Source organism: Mastomys coucha, unplaced genomic scaffold (genome assembly GCF_008632895.1).
Source record: "Mastomys coucha isolate ucsf_1 unplaced genomic scaffold, UCSF_Mcou_1 pScaffold15, whole genome shotgun sequence".
NCBI classification, from domain to species: Eukaryota; Metazoa; Chordata; class Mammalia; order Rodentia; family Muridae; genus Mastomys; species Mastomys coucha.
In genome coordinates, this window is record NW_022196897.1 from 36766511 (window position 1) to 36788440 (window position 21930).

A 21930-nucleotide genomic window follows, 5' to 3' on the forward strand; every position below is an offset into this window, starting at 1 on the left:
ATCTTGCTTTTCTGGTGTGATGGTGTGTCCAGGACTTGCTATAGTGGGAGAATTGGGTTCTGATGATGGCAAGGGACCTTGGTTTGTGTTGTTTATTTTCTTACGCTTGCCCCACACCATCTGGTTAACTCTAGTGCTACCTGTCCTTGCTAAATCTGACTGGAGCCTGTCCTTCCTATGATCCTGGTTGTGTCAGAACTCCTCAGAGTCAAGCTGCCTCTGTGATCCTGTGGTTCTGGGATCCTGGGATCCTGGGCTTATTAGATCACCTGGAAGTGTGGCTTTCTCTGTGTGTTGTGGGACTGGCTGCAGAGCTTGTGCCCAAGGTCTGCTCAGAACACTAACTCAGACAGACTGGAAGGAACCTGAGATACTGGGCTGGCGGAGTTCCTGTGTGCCTGGTCCAGCTGGTCCCAGTTACTCCCAGTGTTGGGACAGATGTTGGGTCCTGCTCACCTCTGATCCTGGGTGTATCTAGAGCACCTGGGAGTGGAGCTTCCTGTGGGTGTTGTGAGACTGGCTGCAGAGCTTGTGCCCAAGGTCTGTTCTGGACCCCAGCCCAGACAGACTGGAAGGAATCTGAGTCACTGGGAGGGCGGAGTTCTGTCTTATCTTCTATAGGTCAGGTAGGCTTGGGTTTTTTTGTCCCTCCTTTTATAGGAGTTTGTGTCCTGTGGTCTTCTGCATGAGTATTTAGTTTCCAGAATTTAGCTTTGGTGTGTGGTACTGATCATGTTTCCTTTGTCTTTGTAATTTATAAGATGCTTAGTTTGCTACTAGTAACTTTATAGTAGCAAAGTACAAGTGGCCTGTCACTTGCTTTTAGTTGATGGTGTTGTCCATGGAGTTTTAAAACTGATAGATAACCTTTGACTTAATGTACAGCTCCTTACATTCATTTAATGAGTAAATTCTGAGAGCCAACAAGTTGGGCTGTGAGTATTGTAGGATTCAACAGGACTTAAATTTCAGTCTTGATTTCTACTGGATGGCTATAGAACCTCAGCTAATCCCTTCCCAAAAGGAAAAAAATAAAGAGATTGTGGTACTTATGTATGACTGAAAGTCATAAATTACTTAGTTTGCTTTTCATAGCTTATATAATCCCATGGTTTACTAGGGAAAATAATCCATAATAATCATTATCAAAACACCAAGTATTTAGGTGTAATTATAGTTATAGCCAGTTTTATCTTTAAATTTTACTTATTATATCTTTATGGTATGTGTATGTGAGTACATATTACACAGTCCTACTGAAAGTCAGAAAGTAACTTTGAAATTGGTTCTCACTTTCCACATTCATGTGGATTCAGAGTGAGGTCATCAGGTTTGGTGGCAAAGCTATGTACCTTGCTGAGCTATCTCAGCAGCCTTTTTAACTTTTCTATTGTGGTGGCAGATTGGAAACAATGTTTCATATAGGTCAGTAGGTAGCTCAGAGTTGGATGACCTTGATCTTCCAAGCCTCAGGGATGGAATAGCAGGCCTCTTGGTTAGTGCCTGGGTTAAGAGGTGCCTTGGTGTGATATGCTAGTGCTGAGCTACCCCAGCAACTATACTTTTTACCTTTTTAAATTACAGTCTATTGAGAAGTTTGTGTGTGTGTGTGTGTGTGTGTGTGTGTGTGTGTGTGTGTGTGTGTGTGTGTACAGCTTGCTGGTAGAGGTCAGAGAACAGCTTTTGGGAGCAGATATTTCCTTTTCTACCATGTAGGTTCCAGATATCAAACTCAGATCATCAAGCCTATTGTCAGGCCCCTTACCTGCTAAGCCATCTCTAAGGCTACAAGGATGCCCCTTTAAAGGAAAGATCAGGTAGTGCTACTATTTTAGTTACTTTGAATGACCAGGTAACCAGCCAAAGTATAATACAGCATATATCAAGAACTTGACATCACCCCTGTTAATCCCTCTTTCCCCAAAAGACAAAATTTCAGTACCTTCTTCTAGGAGGTGCCCTCTTTCTGTTTAAAATCTGAGACTAGTTATGGTCATTACCTGAAGCACAGGCCTCTAGTAACCCTGTTATTCCTGTTCTGATTGTTAAAACAAATTTTTAACATTTTATTTTATTTTATGTGTATGAGTGTTTTGCCCAAGTATATGTATGTACACCACATGGAAGTCTGGTGCCCACAGAACTCAAAGAGGGCATTGAACCTTCTGGAACTAGAGTTCTACATGGTTGTGTGCACATGTGGGTCGTCTGTAAGTGTTCTAAGTGCCCTAACCACTGAACCATCTCTCCAGCTGTCCCAACCCCCTTTTGAGATACTGCTCAAAATCTGATGAAGGAAATGATAGCTGAGCGTTTATTTTTAGAAACAGTTTTGGCCTCTTAAGTTAAAATAGGAGGGCGTTATAAGTCTTGCTTTTTAATTTCTGGCTACATCTCTATCATCTGCCAATTCTGCTAATATAATAATTTCTGATCTACTTTAAAATTTTTCATTTAGAATTGGAAATAGATTAGTGAATGGGTAATTTCAAGCAGGAGGCCCTTTGTTTACCAGATTAAGTAAATTTTAATTTTTGTTAGGAATTAGCATGAAATCCTCATCTATCAAAATGTTTTGATAAATTTAATACTTTAAAACTTGATTATATTAATACTTTAAAATGTTTTATACTTTAAGGAAAGCGACGTTTTTATTAGAAGAATCCAGATTGTAAAATGTGGTACTATTCATCCCAGACTCTTATTACCCAAGTCTGCAGACTGTTGATATTCTAAGAACGTGGTTTCTCATCTCTAACTTTAACAAATGCCCTTGTCCTGTGAGGATAAAATAGTCAAACAACACTGGAACCAGAGTCCTGAAATTTGATTCCCTAATATATATGTAATTTATCTAGGAACAGATTACTTGTTTGATTCTCAAGGTAGTTGTGATTGTAGATGGTCTCTAAGAGCTAGAAAATACTTTGTAACTGGAAGGGAGGCATTGCCTGTTGTGACTTACTGTCTATGGCCAGCCTTAAGTATTAGAAATGAACTTATCCAAAGCTTTGCTTCTTGGCTCCTGCTTGTGTTGTTTTTATGTAATCCTTGCAATTGTTCAGCTGACTCAAATTCTACCACTAATATGTTCTAAATTTATAGCATAGTACTAGTTATTAATATATGAGAAATGTAATCGGTGAGCTTGGGTCCTACCCTGTAAAGAAGTCTGTTGAAAGTGTGGAAACACAACTAATCCTGTTTTAAGCTGCCTTCCGTTTGGTGCTGGGCCTTTGTCCATTTTGTTCATTGGTTTTGCTGCCTGGATTATTTCTTTTATTGCTTTGTCAATTCATCAGTCTTCCTAAAAGTCTCAAGGACTCGTGGTTTGACTAATTGAAAAGAGGCATTCTTGTCAGGTTCAAACACAATTGCATACTTGAGTATTTTCCTTTTACCAAATAAGCTTAATAGCAGAGATTGTGCTCATTCACTCTAAAAGTTCAAGTGACAAGATAATATCAAAGTCGAACAGGTACACTTAAACATGTTGGAAGAATGACTGATAATAGTTTTTAAATTTATCTATTGTAGCATCAGCTAATTTTTGTATTAGCCTAGTGTAGCACTTCCTATATCTTGAAACCCATTTTTTGCATGTATGTGTGCTATGTGTATAAATACTTGAATACAGAAGTAGTGCTTAAAGTCATACACAATATTGAGTTATTGATCAATGCTTTTACATAGAATGGAATATCAGAAGAATGGAGAGAAGATGAATAGTCTCAACGGTATATTCCAGACCTGGAAAAAGAATGAGGGAATGAATGAGTTGGATAGGGAAATGGAAAGGTTGATAAACTGAAGCTTTTCATAAAATCTGTTAATAACAGATTGGAGATGTGTGTGTAATGAGGAGGGGAAAGTAGAAGCTGTTTGTCTTCAGAAGAGGACCAGCATTTTGAGAGGTGAAGGTAGGCAGGAGGATGCAGAGGAAATGGTAGGCATTGTGATTCTGGGGGAGCATGCTTGGAGAGAGACATGCTGATAGAATGAGACGTTGTGTTTATGAAACTTAGAAAATGAGACAGTAGTAGGTGGTAGCAGCTAACCTACCTGCCTTCCTTTATTCCAGTATGATGGAGAAGCTCTGTGAGCATGATAGCCCTAAATAAACAAATAAACCAACAAAAGCCTGCGAGACTGAGGGGCTGATAGTAGAAAGGTATATGAATTTGAGAAATGATAAAAAGAACTTTGAAGAAAAGAGGACTTAGAAGGATGAGAATCATTCATAGGGCTTAGAGTTTGATTTCCTAGGAGGGAAAAAGTGTATGGCTAGATTTTACTTTAAATGTGCTGTTCTAAACATAGATCCTATAGACCTTGTTATTTAGAAGTAGGATATTGTTTGTTCATTGCTGAGGATACTACAGATAAGAATAGAGTTTATGTTACTATTTGATAATCTCTAAATCTTTTGAAGGCTTTAATTAATTTTATTATAAGCAGTAAGACCTTCTCAGAACATTTATGGTATTGGAATTTTTTAGAAATTTTGGTTGTGAATTTTAATAATGTACATATATGTGACTGAAGTATCCTTTCTCCAATATCTTCTGATACTTTTATTTAAAAATTGCTGTTCTGATTTTTAAAATGATTTTAAAATATAATTAAAAATATTTTAAAAATATAACTAAAAAGCTTTTAGTTATAAAGGTGTTTGTTGTTTAACTTTTTAAAGCATAAAAGTTAGTGTGTTATTTGACATTGTATTAAAAAACAAATGACTTAGAGGAGCTCAGTGATTAAAAACACTTGTTGCTCTTGCAGTGGAAGAATTATTAAAAATTATCAAAACAATCTCCTACTGTTTAAGGCTGTGGTTTCATGTTGAGTCATAGTCATAATTATTGTGCCATTGTGGGACTGTGGTTGTGAGTGTGGCTGTTGCTGGGAGGTCCCTACACCAAAGACTTGAATGAAGTTAATATCTATGTTTTAGGCTTTAAAGAACTTCAAAAATTAAAATTGTATAAATGATATAATTAAGAATTTGGGTTTGCACATATGTAGCCAAGTTCATATATGCTTTTATCACTTAAAATTATGTGACCATGATAAGTTATTAAGCATATTTATACCTCAGTTTCTTTGAGTGTAATATATTTTTTATTTTCTAAAATACTAGTAATCTGGTAGATTTAATTTGTTAAATATATATTTACATTTTGTTTCTGTATTGTGCAATTTGGAGATGTAAAAATGTACAGAAGGAGCATACTTATGCTTAGCAGGTGGATGGACAAATGAGACTTTTAGCATATCATATGTAACTAATGGTGTGGAGGAAAATAAGGCCTTTCAAGAAGTGATGGACTAGGAAATTCTAGGAAGGCCTGTCTGATAGATGAAACTAAAGTTTCAAAAATAGGCTGTTTGGATATAGCTTCAAAACAGGAAGAAACATTGTGGCTAGAGCAAAAGGTGAGAGGTTGAGATGTTGAGAGATACAGGGCCTTAAGCATCATTGGGGAATTTAACCTTCTACTGATACAAAGGTGATCTTTGTGGGGGGCATGACCTGGCTTACTGTCTAAAAGGTAAAGCTGCTAAGGGGACTAAGTATATTAGGACATTTCAGAGGCTGTTGATCAAAAGTGACCAGAACCTACGTGTTTTATAGGAACTTTTTGTTTAATATTTATTAAATATTTCCTGCCATGCTTATTTTATGATTTGTTGTACTCATCTTTATTTTAATTATTCAGTTTCAAGTGTAAAAGATAATACAAATTTAATTTCCTATGACTTGAATGTTTTCTTAATCTGGTAGTGGTGATGAATACCTCAATTTATTTAGCACACAAGGTCTGTACTTATTATAATCATGTATATATATATGGTCTTTAAGAATTCTACTTTTTAAAATTGTTATGCTAATAATAAGCTACAGGCATTAAGGGAGAATGATGGTAATACTTTCTTGGGTATGCAAAAAAAAAAAACCCTATGGTTTAGCAAAGGGGAACTATTCCAAATTGATTTTTGCATTTATTAATTAAAAAAGTAACTTTTAAATAGAATTATGCACCGAGTTAATATTACTAACACAACTTATGTCGCCTACTTTACATTTTGCAGGAACATCACTTACAGCGAGCTATTTCAGCACAGCAAGTATTTAGAGAAAAAAAAGAGAGCATGGTCATCCCAGTCCCCGAGGCAGAGAGCAACGTCAACTATTACAATCGCTTGTACAAAGGAGAGTTTAAGCAGCCCAAGCAGTTCATTCATATTCAGCGTAAGTTTGCTAATTGATTGTTTTCTGTTTATAATTTTAAATTATCAGCCACTGAAAATATGCTGTATTGTCTGAGACTTTAAGCTTCTATTCATATTCTTTGGTGAATAGAATGTAAAACATTAGATATTTAAATCTGTTTGTATTTTCATTTGAGCTTGGAGATCACTTTGAGTTTTAATAATATTTGGACCTGTAATGCTTATACAGTATAAGATTTTTAGAACACAGTTTATTATACTGCTAAAAAGAGGATGGTTTGCCATAATGAAATAAGATTTATTTTTTAAAGTCCCATGTCTATAATGTTCACAAGTAGGGCTATATCTTTAGAAAAATTCAAAACATCTTTCATTTAAGTTTTATAAAATTCTAATTGTAATTTTTTTACTGCTCTTTCACTAAAGTATTCCCATTGTTGGTATATAAATGGCTATCATCTCCAGTCTTCTTGCAAGCCCTGTAAATAAAAGGAATTTTAGAAAATGCCACTAATTTTTTTTTTCTTACTGAAGATTTCTATGTATCCAATCATTTACCTTGCTAGGAGCAAAGACCTACGTTTATTAGGTGGTAACCCTAATCTCCTCTTGTGCTGTGGGTTTGTTTTGGCTGGAGGAAGAGTAAAAGCTGTTGGGATAGAACTTTAAGTAAGTTTAGACCTTTTAGTAAGTCATGTGTGCTTCTACAATTGTGCTTACCCATTTAAGAATGTCTCAGCACCTTTTTGTATGTTATTTATATGATAGAAATTTTAGCCTGCTTGTATAATGTTAGTTAGAGGCAGATTATATCCGATTTGTGGCACTTTCCAGATTAACTTGGTTCAAGTGTTTAGAATAGTGCCTGAGATAGCAAGCAAGGTCAGACACAGACAGCAACTGCAGTTCAGATTAGCTGATTCTAAAATTCTTCCCCTCAGGTTATTCAGTAACTCCTCCTACCTCCTGAGTCTAACATGAGGTAGACAGAAGTGGCAGAGAGTATCTGGATGGGTGCTAGTTCAGTAAGAGGAGTGTTCCTGACCTAGAAGATGCTACTCAGTGAAGGTATTTTGGGAAGACCAAAGTAATCAGTCCCTTGTTCATTTTGGTAGAGAGATGAAAAGTCTTGAGTTCAAGGAGAATAAATGTTCCTTTGACCTCAGTAATTTGTATGTCTGGTATATTATTCCCACTTAGTAGGAGTAGAAGACCTTCAGCACATTCACCTAGCAACTACCATCTTTCCTGAAGATGCTGGAGTGATGCCATGCTCCCTTGGGAGTTGGCACAATCTAACATCTTAGTTCCCTATCTTGTACAAAATCTAAGGGAAGTTTGCTTTCCTGCCTTATAATTCTGTGGGCTACCTATCTATAAATAATGTTCTCTGCTGTTGGGTGGTGGTGGCAACACACGCTTTTAATCCCAATACTTGTGGGGCAGAGCAGGTGGATCTCTGAGTTCAAGGATAGCCTGGTCTACAAAGCAGGTTCCAGAATAACCAGGCTGCACAGAGAAACCTTATCTTGAACCCTTCCCTCCTGGAAAAAAAAGTTCTCTGCCCTAAATTTTTCTGAAAATGCTTATTTCTTAGAATTTTTTTTTAAGGTTTCTTTTATTTGTTTTGTTTTATTCTTTTATTTTCTTTATTAGATTTTTCTTTATTTACATTTTAAATGTTTTCCCCTTTTCAGGTCTCCCCTTTGGAAACTCCCTATCCCATTCCCCCTCCCCCTGCTTATATGAGGGTGCTTCCCCACCCACATACCCACTCACTCACCTATTCCGGTCTTCCCTCCCTGGCATTCCCCAAGGGCCTTTCTTCCCACTGATGCCAACAATGTCATCCTCTGCCACATATGCAGCCAGAGCCATGGGTCCTTCTATATGTACTCTTTGGTTGATGGTCCAGTCCCCAGGAGCTCCAGGAGAGTATTTCTTAGAATTTTAATAGGAAACTAAACTTTTCTTCTTATATAGTGAAATTGCTAATATTAACTGAGCTATGTCCAGGCTTTGTTTAGTGTTACAAGTTTTAGTTTCACTAAGCCATTTGTTTCTCATATTATTCCCAGAGATTTAGGGTATAAGCCTGGACACTCTTAGCCCCAACATGCTAGTTTGGTCACCCATCCTCAGTATATCAAAGGAACAAGTAATTGTGTGAAAAAGTAGAGAAGAGGTTTATATTCAGTGTATCCTCAAAGGGAAGAGAATTATTCCAGTGCACATGCATAGTTGCACTCTAATATTAGGACCATAGACAGAAGGAGAGGTGTGTGGGTATGGAAGTGCTTGACCACCAAGCTTGACCTGAGTTCAGTTTCTGGGCTTCTACATGGTAGAGGGAGAAAACTAACTCCTAAGAATTATCCTCTGATTTCCATATGCACTCAAGTAGCATGCACATACAAATAATGTAAGAAAAATTTATAGTGCTAATTGCAGAAGAAAATCAGTGATTCATTTCTTAAAGATAACCAACACATGACAGCTAGTAACTTTATTTTAAATATGCATTATGTTGTATACATAAATATGTGAATGTTTTACACTAGTATGTATGTGTTTTAGAAGAGTGTACTCTTATGATAAAAGCTGTAATATAGTGTTAAGCATAGTGGCATGTCTCAGCTATGCAAAAGACTGTGAGGTAAGGATCACTCAAGCCTGGACATTCCAGACCATCCTGAGGAATCTAGTGAGATCCCATTTCATAAACATGGACAACATAAAGACAAAGTGTAATATATGAATACATAGACCAGCTACAGTCATTTATTGTCAGATATTACATGATGTACATAATTGAATGTGCTTTGTTTCTTATATGACTAGCAGCACAGTATGATTCATACTTGCATCACCTACAAACGACTTAGTGATGGAAATGTTTTTAAAAGTCATAATCATATAGAGCTACTGTTGTATGTAGTTCACAGCTGACTGAATCATCACATGAAAGATCACATGTGTGTGCATAATATGTTGCCATCACTACTGTTTTGAACAAATTATCTTTTTACTGTTAGGTAATTAGGAATAAGAAAAAAATCACAGTTTTATTTTGCCCTTGTTTACTTATTTTCTGGTCTTCCTTTAAACAGATTAGATTTTTTTTTAACCCATGTCATTTTCTTTCTCTGGTGGACTTTGAAATTTCATGCAAGTCAAGTATGTGGCAGCAAATCACCTCAGATTTTATTTGTCTGAGAACATTTGTGGGGGAGGCAGGGGGTTCGAGACAAGGTTTCTCTGTGTAGCCCTGGCTGTCCTGGAACTCACTCTGTAGACCAGGCTGGCCTTGAACTCAGAAATCCACCTGCCCCTGCCTTCCTAGTGCTAGGATTAAAGTCCTGCGCCCCCAATGCCTGGCATCTGAGAACATTTTATTTCCCTATTTTAGGAGGATTATTTCATAGAGTGTGTACTCTTAGAGTAGAAGGTTTTATGTTGATTTTCAACATTTCTAGTATTTCAGTCTATTCTCTCTCTTTGCTTGCACTTTTAAGACTATTAAGTATAATTTTTATCTTTGGTCCACTATAGGTCCACTTTCTCCTTCTGGCTTATTTTTAAATTCTTTTTATTTTTTGCTGTTGTACATCAGTGTTTGTGCGTGCTCGTGTGTATGCTTGTGTACATGCCACACACAGTTTGTCTGTTGAGGTTAAAGGACAGCTTGTGGGCGATCTCTAGTTTTAAGTCTTTGGCTTTTATCCTTTTAAATGTGTTGTGAGTTTTAGTATTTATTTTGGATTTTTGAGGCTGGGCCATGCTTTGAAGCCCAGCTGGCCTCAGACTTAGAGTAATTTCCCTTAGCCTCCTCAGAGCTGCAATTGCAAGTGTGAATCCCTGGGCCACCCAAGAGACCCTTTCCTTAATCGTCTCCAATCTAATAAACCTCCAGTACCACTCTTTGTTGCTAGGAATTTTGATCTTGTCATTCATTTCAATGTTCTTTTTTAGGATTCTTGTTTTTCAGCTTACATTATCCATCTGCCTTGTATGTTGTCAATTTGCTGCTGTTTATTTAGGCATGTTAGAGTTTTGTTAATTCCTAATCAAAACAATATAACATTCCTAGCAAATCCTAGATCTGACTGTGGTACCTGTTAATTCTTTACTTAGGTGTGATTGATGTATTGGGCAAAGTGAACTGCAGCAAAGAAGACTTGAATAATATAAATGGGGGAGTAGTTAGTTTATAATACAAAATCAGACAGACAGATTTATCCTCTGGTGAGTCTGGCTGTCTGGATTCTGAACTTCAGTGCTTCTCAAGGTTTTTCTTTTTTTTTCCCACCATTTCTTTTTTTGCCCCCCTTTTTTGTCCTTTTGATGGGACAAGTAACGGGATGGTGACCACCAAGCCTCTAGAACTGTTTTTTTTTTCCTCTTCCACCAGATCAGAATTTTATAATAAAACATCAACAGATTAGGCTCTGGTAAAATAACTCATGTGCAGCATTTGCTAAGAACTAAATGTTCTGGTATATTTCAAAGTGCTTCACTTTCCTCTCCCACCAAAAGCACTGAGGGATCACCCTGTATTTGCTGAAGACCTAGTCACATATCCGAAGGTGAAATGTATGCAGCATCCCCTTGGCTGGGTGCTTAGACTTGTCTAGGCCACCTTTAGTCATGGCTTAAGCACACACATACCTCCTAAATTGGTTCCAGAGTCTCTGAATTCACCTGTCTGTCTCTTCTCCAGTTTTGGTAACGGTGATTTAAACTCTGACCTTGTTAGTTTTGTTTATCTTTTCATGTGTTATTAAGATGAAATGGCAAGTCTTCAGTTCTTTACCTGGAAACCTGAAGTTCCTTGTGTAATTGGTTTCTGGCTTTCTCTGACAATCTTAACACTTTTTTCCTCTAATTAAAACATAGTTGTAATCTGCAGGTGATGACAGTGATAACAAGCCCTGCTTGTGTTTGCTCTTTTGTCTTCTGTGATGGTTAGAGACTTAGAAGAGAAAAAGTCAAAAACTTGTGTAATTTTTTTATGGCTTGTGTTTAAGATGCCTTAAGAATTACAAATATTTGCCTCTTGGCTTAATGGAGTTTATTCAGCTTTAGTTAGTAATTTTGGTATTATTTGGTTTTAAAGAATTTTTTGCTGTTTGTTCTTCTTCCTCCCCTTTCTTTTCCCTCCCTTCTTCTTTCTTCATGCCTTCTTTCTTTGTCGTCTTCCTCTTGGGTCTGCTATAACACTGAACTTACGATATCTCTGCTGTCTTCTCATGCTGGGATTACATACGAGTCTTTTATAATTTATATCCTATCCTGGAGGTGCTTGCAGAGAATGGTTTCTCAAGTATTTTCTTTAGAATATATGTGCAACTTGTTTACTTTTAAAATCAATTTTAATTTTAAATAGGATCATTTTCATGTTTATTTCAATTAAAGTGACCTGACTGTATTATATGTATGTGTGCATATACATACATATTTTAGTTGCTTTAGGTTTTGGTTTGTTTGTTTTGGAACAAGGTCTTGCTCTGTAGCTCTTGATGGACTTAAACTCACTGTAACCCAGGGTAGCCTCAATTATGTAGTAACCTGCCTCTGACCCTTGCCTTGAGTACTGGGATTTCAGAATGTACCACTACACTAGTCTAGTTTATTCGTTTGTATGTTTGCTCACTATTTATTAGTTCAGTTTTGTTCATACAAAGAAAATACAGCTTTCATTGACATTTAGCCAAGAATTTCATTTTTTTTTAATAGCAACTAGCAATTACTTTGGTGTTCTTTCTAGAATCGTTTTTAGTGAATTTTTAGGCATTGATAATACTGGAGCAGGAATTCTTGGCCAAAATGCTATATTCTGTATGACTATCGGGAACCATTTTTGAAAGATCTAGTATTAGGCAGGTTGTTTTTGGTTTTTGCTTGTTTGTTTTTTAAAGAGAATGTGGCTGTTACTGGTGTGAGACCTCAACTGCAGATGAGCCCCCTCTTCCAAGGTATTGAACTATGTATTATCACTGTTATTAGACACTGGGAGCAGAAAGCAGTTTACATTTCTTTGATTACTTGTAGTGTTTAGTTCAGACTTGAAAAGAAACAGATTGAAATATTTATGAATTTTGTATTTGGGGGGCTATAAAACAACCATTAGTTACATTTGATATCTGAATGTTTAAATGGACTTGCTTTATATTAGAAGATGAAATAAGTAGTGAGAGAAAATGGTGCCTAAACATACTTTCTGAGAACTTTTTATTTTGATATAATTTAAATTACATTCCTAAAATTTGGCATAACTTCCAACTCAAGGGAAAGTTTTCAGAATGGTATAAAAATTCTGTAGACTCTTCAACATGGTTCAGTAAATGTAGACTTAGCATTATTCATTGCTTGTTTCCCAGTTTCCCCTACTCCCCTATCATTCTCTTTCTTCCCCAAGGTAGTTTTCTCTTTCTAAACTCTTTTTGAGTAAATTTTAGATTTACTTACAAATACCTTAGTGTATGTTTCTTAGGAACAATGGCATTTTCCCATTTAACCACAGCATGGCTGTCAAAATGAATAAACTGTCTTTGGTGTAATATAATTAACTAATCTCTTTGACCTTGTGCATGATTCAGTATCTTTTTATATTAAATTTTTATAGTAAAGGAAAATTCCAAAAAATGTTTTTCGTTATCTGTCATATCTCTTTAGATTACTCCTAAGTTTTCTTTTGCTTCATGCCAGTGATATGTTTTGGGGACAGCCTAATTACTTTGTAGAAAGCACCTTAATGTGGATTTACCAGTTACGACATGGTTCTGGCTGAATGTTGGGTTTTTGCTTACCTCTTCATTGTAGTAAAGAAGTGGCAGAGCATAAATTTACCTTAATAACTTTTAGTACATATTATTAGGTATATATACATTTTTTATACAAAAGATCTCTGGAACTTCTATTTCATTTAGTAAAACTAAGCTTCTATATCATTTGAATCATAATTGCTCATTACCTCCCTTGAGCCAGGCCCTGACAACAACTATGTCTATTTTCTCTTCTATGAGCTTGAGTATTTTAGATACCTCTTGAATTGACTCTATAGTATCTTTTTTGACATAATGTCCTCAAGATTGATCCATATCACTAGCTTATAACAAGATTTTGTTTTATAGTATTTTAATATAGTATAATATTCCACTGTGTCTGCCATATTTTTAAAAATTTGTTCTTCAGTATATGAACATTTGGGTTGCTTCTGTTTATTCTAAACAGTGTTGCACTAAGTGTGAGTAACCACACATCCTCTTCAGGATCCTGTTTTCAGTTTCTTATGGGCAGTTTCATATAACCCAGATTGGATCATTCAATTATTATTATTATCATCATCATCATTGTGATTATTACTAGTAGTAGTAGTAGGATTCGTAGTGCTTTGAGGAACTGCCATACCAATTGACGCTCAGCAGTACATTTTTTCTTAGCCTTTTTTTGGTCCTAGTGACCATCTTAATAGGTGGAAAGTTAGGTCTAATTGTGGCTTGATTTGTAGTCTCTGATTATTGATGTTGAGCACCTTTTCATATGCTTATTGATTGTTCATATTTCTTTAGGTAAATACTTCTTCAAGATCTCTGCAGATTTGTAAATTGGATTTCTTGAACTGCAGTGCTTGTATTGTGAATAGTATCCTCGTAATACATAGATGCCTGCATTCCCCTCCTTTTTCTTTACAATGTTCATCGTTTCCTTTGCTGTGCAGAAGCTGTTTGTTTTGGTGCTTTTGGCCACGGGAGGCTTAGCTGTGAGAGTACTGTGAGTTGACGAGCTCCAGATCTGCCTGGCTTATACTATAAGGCTCTGTTAGAAGTGAGGTGGAAAGTACAAGGAGGAAAACTAGTGTGAAATCTTATCAGAACTTAATTCTTGTGTTTTCTTCTAGTCCTTTTGTAGTTTCTGGTCTTAAACCCATTTTTAGTTATTTGTTACAATATAAGAACTCATTTCCCCATGTGAATATCCAGTTCTCATCATCTGTTTCTTCTGATTGGTTCATGTTGGGACCCTTGATAGTCATTTTAATATACACCTGAGGGTTCGTTTCTGTGTTCCCTACTTTGTAGAACCTTATGCTCATATTTTACTATTGGGATCACTGTCACTTTCTAATTTATATTTTGCAATTTAGAACTTATATCTTCAACATAGCTCTTTATTTTCGAAAGAACTGGTAAAATCCTTAGCAGAGAATGCCATTAGTAAAGAAAACAACATTAAGTGCCCATGAAATTTTGTTTTATAAGTTTTTTTTTTTTTTTCCAGATCTTTCTGATTGCAACTATGTACTGAGTTCAGACCCGAGTTCACGGTCTTGTAAATGTTGAAACAGCCAGTCTGTTGGAAAACACTGCTAGTATTCTTGTCCCCCTCCCCTGTTAAGATTCTAGAAATACATCTTCATTTTTGAAATTTATATTATGTGAGAAACTAGTATTTCTACTTTTATGTATGTGTTAGGTTTGGGTTTAGTTTATGATGATTATCACTTGCTGCCTACCTTGGTCTGGATAAGAATTTCAGCTCTTAATCTCTACCTGCCAAACTTGAGAATGAACAAGAATGATGATAGTTTAGAGGGAAAATATGAGAGTGTAAGAGAGTAAATAGGGACCACTGACCCAGGACTGTTAAAACACAAAGTGGGTTTTATATTTACAAATATAAGATGACTTTAAATAAACCAGGTCATTTTGATTCTTTAAAGACAAACAAACGCCACCCTGAAACAATCTCTGGCTAAGTCTTGTAACTCTCTGAGAGAGTCACTTTAAAAGTCACTTTAAAAGTCCTGGTTACTCATTCATAGCTATTTGATTGATGGTTCTCAGGCAGGCGCTGGTGTTGTTTCAGAACCTCGGAGAGCTCCCAACAGAGCTTTACTTCTCTATTAGCTTTCAGAAGCTACCTTTAAAAGTTATTTTAACCCCAAGGACCTGAAAATTATATGAATTCTTTAAGTTCAATTATTGTACATTAGACACAATATTTGTGATGTTTTAGTGCACTAGAATTGTGGTTCTCAGGATAGAGTCCTGTAGTGTCACTTGAGGGTTAGGAATACAGACTTATAAACCTCACTCAAATAAATGATTGATCCCAGTATTAGCAAGTCCTCCATGTGGTTTCTAGTGAATGGTGAAGTTTGAGAAACACTGGCTTCAAGACTATGTTGATAACCATGTATCATGCGGGAGGAATGTATGCGAGATCTTAGGCAGATACTGTTTTATTCTACTTTATGTGAGATTTGGGTATATAACACTTATTGGTACTAGATGTGTGCAGAATTTCAATTCTGCTTCCTAAACATATGCCTTAATATATGTTCATACAACTTTTTTGACTATGTAGTATGAAGGTAGATTTGGGTCACATAGCTTCTTGCCCTGTCTCATGTTTGGCAATTATATTTTGTGATTAAATACACCGCTCTCCTTATTCCTTTTGCTTTTTCTAGAATGCCTTTGTGTTCACTTTCTCTCTGTTTTATAGTATTGGTGTGTTGCTTGCTTCCAAGGGGAGCTTGCCATATGTGTTATATTTGAAGAGTCAGTGTTAGATAATTTTAGATAAATTGAAGTAATAATGGCTTTAAAAGTCGTAAGAAAGAACTAGACAGTTGGATAGGAGATACAGCCTTGTTAGTCTTTAAATACATGCTTCTCTTAGAAAGTACAGTTACAAGTGCTCAAAGACAAGCCTTAGGGACAAGATATACTTTGTTGCCTACAATTAAAGGGATTTTTAAAAGTAGTTTCCATGGATAAACATTTAGGAAATAGATGAATGTGATTAATACATTTTAATGTATTTGATTAATTAATTAATTAATTAATATATGTGTGTATTGGTGTTTGGCCTGTCTGTTTGAAGGAGTTGGATCCACTGGAACTTGAGTTACAGACAGTTGTGAGTTGCCATGTGGGTGCTGGGAATTGAACCTAGGTCCTCTGGAAGAGCAGTCAGTGCTATTAACCACTGAGCCATCGCTTTAGCCTGACTAGTATGATTTTTTTTAAACTACTATAATTTAGGTAAATGTTAGGTACATGTTGGAAATGTAGCACATGTGTGGAGGTCAGAGGAAAACTTTGTAGAGTCAGTTCTCACTTTCTAACTTTACATAGCTCTAACTCAAGTTATCAGGCTTATAAAGCAAGGACCTTGATCTACAGAGCCATCTCACCAGTCCATGATAATCTTTTGGTATTGTCTTTGGTTAATAAATTTAATTTGTAAGCTTAAATATTTACGTTCAAAATAAAACAAAAACTGTCTGTCTTAGGGTTTTACTGCTGTGAACAAACACCATGACCAAGGCAACTCTTATAAGAATGGCATTTAATTAGGGCTGGCTTTACAGGTTCAGAGGTTCATTATTATCAAGGCAAGAACATGGTGGCACTCAGGCTGGCATGGTGCCAGAGGAGCTGCTAGAATGAGGGTCTTATATAAGCCCATACCCACAGTGACACACTACTCCAACAGGGCCACACCTTCTAATAGTGCCACTCCCTGGACCAAGGATATGCAAACCACCACATTATCTTTTGACCATATTGATGTCTTTATTCCATTTTGATGTTCTAAAGACTTTCATTGCTGCAGCTAAGACTAGAACAATGTGATTTATCTTCTCTGTGTAATTAAAATGCCAGTCATTATATGACCCTGAAGCCTGTGCTCAGCTCACCAGGGTTCTTAACCATTTTCTGAGCTCTAAGATGTGGTCTTTCAGCTCTAAGTTATATAACTTTGCTGTGTCAACACATACATAAATTCATATGTCAGTCTTTATTTAACTTCCTTGCTTTTTTGAAAATAAGGCCTTAGAGGGAGTATTCTGGCTGGGCTGAGGATTAAACCCACATAAAAGACCCTACTAGAAGAGAAGAGTACAGATCATTACAACTGCATGGGGGTACCTCATAGGTAAATGAAGATCAGAAAAAGGAGGTGGCTTCAGATACTGATGTACTGTGCAGAACAAAGAATAACAGTTCTGAAAAAGTAATGGGAAATGAAAAGCAAGCTAATAGATCTGTTTGTAGTCTTACTCTGGCCATGTTGCTCTCCATCTCCTGTTTGGTGAGGCATCTTCACCTGAGAGCTTTGTTTGTTTTGGGGAAGAAAAGGGGAAGGTTGTCCTGCTCTTCCTGGACCTGCTACTTTCCAAGTATCTTTATCTGGGAATAGTTTTTGGACCAGTGTGGCATATTTTGTGGTGGCATACTCTGTATTCCATACATTTCTCCGTATTTCATACAGAGAAAATGGTGGTAGGGAGAAGAGAATTTTTAAAAGTTCAAAGTGGATCCTATGAATAAGTGAGCACAGCAATACAAATTTTAAGACTAGTTTTTTCCCTTTATTGTATATTTCATGAGCGACCATAGTTAATTCCATAGTTTTTACATACCTAGTGTTTTTCTACTAAACGTGAAGAGAAGGACTTATGTCAGTCACTCTTTGAACATCTGGGCTCTGGGCTCTAGAGGCTATTTGTTTTTAACACTTTTTTTTTTTTAAACGTCTTTTCCACCACAAGCTTCCATTTCTAAAGAAGAACTACAAATCATCCTACCTAATTTACATGGCAGCTACTCTGCTCTCTATTGGGTAGTAAGATGAAATACAAAACACAAAACTTTTTCTTGCTCTTTGAGTTTGAAAAACGGAGGTTTGTATAGATAACTAGTATGCATAGTTTTTCTGAGTAAACACATTGTTTTGTACATTCCTACCAACAACTTTGTTTTTCTTTTTTTATATTAAAATCTTTTTTATTAGATATTTTCTTTATTTACATTTCAAATGATATTTCCTTTCCCAGTTTCCCCTGGGGGGGGGGAACCCTGTTCCCTCCCCTTCTCCCCTCCTTCACCAACTTACCCTCTCCTGCTTCCTGGCCCTGGCATTCCTCTACACTGGGGCATAGAACCTTCACAGGACCAAGGGCGTCTCCTTCCATTGATGTCTGACTTGGCCATCGTCTGCTACATATGCTGTTGGAGCCATGAGTCCCACCATGTGTACTCTTTGGTTGGTGGTTTAGTCCCTGGGAGCTCTGATGGTACTAGTTAGTTCATATTGTTGTTTGTCCTAAGGGGCTGCAAACCCTTCAGCTCCTTGGGTCCTTTCTCTAGTTCCTTCATTACCAATAACTTTGTTGAGGCAGTTGGCAAACATGATATTTCTTGCTCTCTTTTGGTGTATCTTCTAGTTATCTTAGTGTGTGAGGTACGTGCTCCACAGACGTATTTCTAAGGTTTGATGATATGCTTGCTTTGTTGTAAATGTAAGGTTCTTTTCCCCTCTGTATTGTCAGTGTGTTCTCTGAACTCTGCTACCTGCCTTCTTTCCTTTTTTCCTTGTTGTAGTTTTCCTGCCCGATAGTTCTTTTGTTGTTGTTGTTGGTTTTTTTGTTTTGTAATGCTTTTTGTTTTTTTTGAGACGGGGTTTCTCTGTATAGCCCTGGCTGTCCTGGAACTCACTCTGTAGACCAGGCTGGCCTCGAACTCAGAAATCTGCCTGCCTCTGTCTCCCAAGTGCTGGGACTAAAGGCGTGTGCCTCCACTGCCCAGCTCTCTGATAGTTCTTAGGAAAGGAAAACAGGAGGGGTTGTTTCTTACCTCCACCCCGAATGTTTTGGAAGGGATGCTGATCAGTAGTTTTCAGTACCCAGCAGTGGTTTAAGTTAATCACGAAGAAATCAAACTCAGAAGTTCCTCAAGGTAACTTGTTTACTGTGAGTAATACAGGTAAAAAGGGACTTAGAGAGAAACCTAAAATAGATATGGTCAAAGTAATTCAAAGGATATAACTTTTTTCCCTAACATTTCCATATAACATTTTTTTTTCTAAGCTGGGTAACCACAAGGTGTATTTGTGCAGAAAACCCTGGTAATCTCTAGGTTTCCTATTCAGGTTTTTTTTTTTTTTTTTTTTTTTTAACATAGAAATCAGTCATCCTTGAAAGCCTGGAAGCCCTTTGCCTCTTTCATTACCTCTCTGCAGCAATAATATCTTCACTGCAGTTTCTGCAGCATTACTAGAGAAGGCAGAGGGAGATGATGATGGGCTAGAACATGCTAGGTGCTTCTGAAGGTGGATGAACAGCAGTGTGGATGTGCTTGCTGCCATACAGATGAGTGGCCACAGATAGCTGGCAAATACATTTATGTGCTTTATTGTTTAATAATCTTTTATTTATTAAAGTAGTAAACCACCCATTGTAGCCAAATTAGACATACATAGTTGTAAGTGTGTATATATACATATAAATTAAATTTTTGCCTCTGACTAGATATAATTCTCTCATTTTATTGCTTATTGATTGTGAGGTTAATAAATGATATCTCATTTACAAAGGGTACTACTTAGAATTGTATCATTTAAAATCTTTTTAAAATTTATTTTTTATTTATTTATTTTACTTTATATGTAGGGATATTTTGACCTGCATGTCTGTATACCATGTGCATGCTTTTTGGATCCCCTAAAATTAGAGTTGAGATTTGTCTTTGCCAGCAGAGAGACAGAAAGGCTCATTATTTTTGCAGTAGAGTATTATTTCCTGCTATAGTTGAAACTTACCATATTTAATTAAAAACTGGGATTTCTGTATACTCATTATAGTGGGCATCAATACTAAAATGAGCCATAACATTGTATTGTACTTTATTTACTTCACTTCTGCTAAATTAGACAATAGTCTTGGCCAACTAATGATGTAGAATTGAATCATAGGAGCTGTCTATATTTCTTGATTGCTTGCTCAGTAGTTGGCATTATGGTAGGTGCAAGTTATTTTATTCTTATAAAAATTTAATGAGATACGTAAGTTTATTGGTATTGTTTTGTAGCTATTAATCTTTGTCTAGCTCTATAATTTTGTCATTTCAAGAATGGAATATACACTGTAGCTTGTACAATTAACATTTTTCAAACTCAATTCCATTGCAATTTTTCAAGTTGTATGTATCAATAATTTGGTTTTACGCATTGTTGACTGTAAGCCCATTGTTGTACTCGTTACTGCTTCACCACTGGAAGACATTTTTGGATATTGTGGATAAATTTGCTATGAACATTTGTGTTGACCTTTAAATTTTTTAATTAAAAATTATTATTCAGAGGGAATAACTGTCAGAACCCAAGTATGGAGGCCAGAAGCCAACCTTTTGGGTCAGCTTTCTTCTTCTTCTTCTTCTTCTTCTTCTTCTTCTTCTTCTTCTTCTTCTTCTTCTTCTTCTTCTTCTTCTTCTTCTTCTTCTCCTTCTCCTTCTCCTTCTCCTTCTCCTTCTCCTTCTCCTCCTCCTCCTCCTCCTCCTCCTCCTCCTTCTCCTTCTCCTTCTGCTGCTGCTGCTACTGCTGCTGCTGCTGCTCCTCCTCCTCCTCCTTTTTTTCCCCCCATGGGCTCTGGGAGTTCATCTCAGATTTTCAGGCTTGTACAGCAGGCACTTGTTCCAAATGAGTTCCTCTGCTTTTACACGAAGCCAGTGCTTTTACATGAAGGTGTTTTACCTCCACTGATGGCACCTTAGCTTGTCTTTGACACAGCTAGTGTTTGAGTCAGTGATTCCTTCTTTAGCTACCCTGAAAGAAGAAAAGTCTCTCTATAAAAAATTTTCAACCAGTCTTCTTTTAAAACTCATACTCATTCCTTTGAAGGAGGTGTGATTTTTAGCTAACTCCTAGATACAAAAGAGGAAGTAGACTTCCTGATTTGTACTGTGTATTTCAGTGTTCTCTTTCCTGCTAATTCTGAAACATTATTTTCACTTCATTCTCATCAGCTCTAATGACTTGCCATTTGCTTTTATGAGAATTGGATTTTAAGAAAAGCCTCATGATCACCTGCCTTATTTAATTTATGTTCATGTTTTTGTTGGAGGAAATCTGCCATATATATTTTAGACTCCAGCTGTTTGAATGAGTAGCACTTCTTTGGTACAGTTCCCTATGGAAATGTGTCAGATACAACAGAAGGGTCCAGGATAAGGTAGACATCTTTAAATATAAGAATGGTTTGTGTAAAGAGTTCTGAATTCACATATAAGTAGAGACCTGATTGGTATGGGGTTTGCTCTTTGGAAAGCCTTGCCGATTAAGCACTCTGATAAGCATGTTTAATATGTCAGAGAATACTTACGCTACACACACTGCTGCACTCCTGTGTAAGTAAAAAGACTGTGAATTGGATGAGGGTTGTATTATAGATTGAAAGGCCATGAGATGGAAACTAAGCTATAGAAATAGAATGTTTTGGTGTCAAACAAAAAGGAGTAGCAGAAAATATTGACTGCTTTGTGGAGAGCCAAGCCCCGAGCGAGAATTGACATAACACGGGCTCTTCTTTCTCTACCAAATAGGTCCCACAGCCTGTCTTTGAGCCATCAGTAAATACATTTGGGGCCCCAGTTATAGGGGCAGCTGACGTAATCTTTGGAAAGATCACAGGATGCTCTCTAAAGAAGGATTGAGCGTCTTGAAACTGGGCAGGTGAGCTGGAGCTCTGACCTCACCGCTCACCAAACCTCTGGGTAAAAGGAGAGTCCTGGCCCCCCACTGTTGATTGGATTATAGGGGGGAGGCACTGACAGTACGCAGCCTGGGGGGCCTTTTTCAGTCTCTGGCCCCCTTTTCTTCTGCTTCTTCCTAAGGGAGCTTTTCTCT

General features: G+C 36.8%; 1 protein-coding gene across 2 annotated transcripts in view; it reads left to right on the forward strand.

Annotated features, from left to right (window-relative positions):
* The window catches only part of Epc2 (enhancer of polycomb homolog 2), a 95496-nt gene that overhangs the window by 28571 nt on the left and 44995 nt on the right, over window positions 1-21930 (forward strand). For both annotated transcript variants that reach the window (XM_031370182.1, XM_031370183.1), the window contains exon 2: window positions 6094-6253. In XM_031370182.1, the coding sequence (XP_031226042.1) occupies window positions 6094-6253 (160 nt within the window). The remainder of the gene's footprint in view (window positions 1-6093; window positions 6254-21930) is intronic.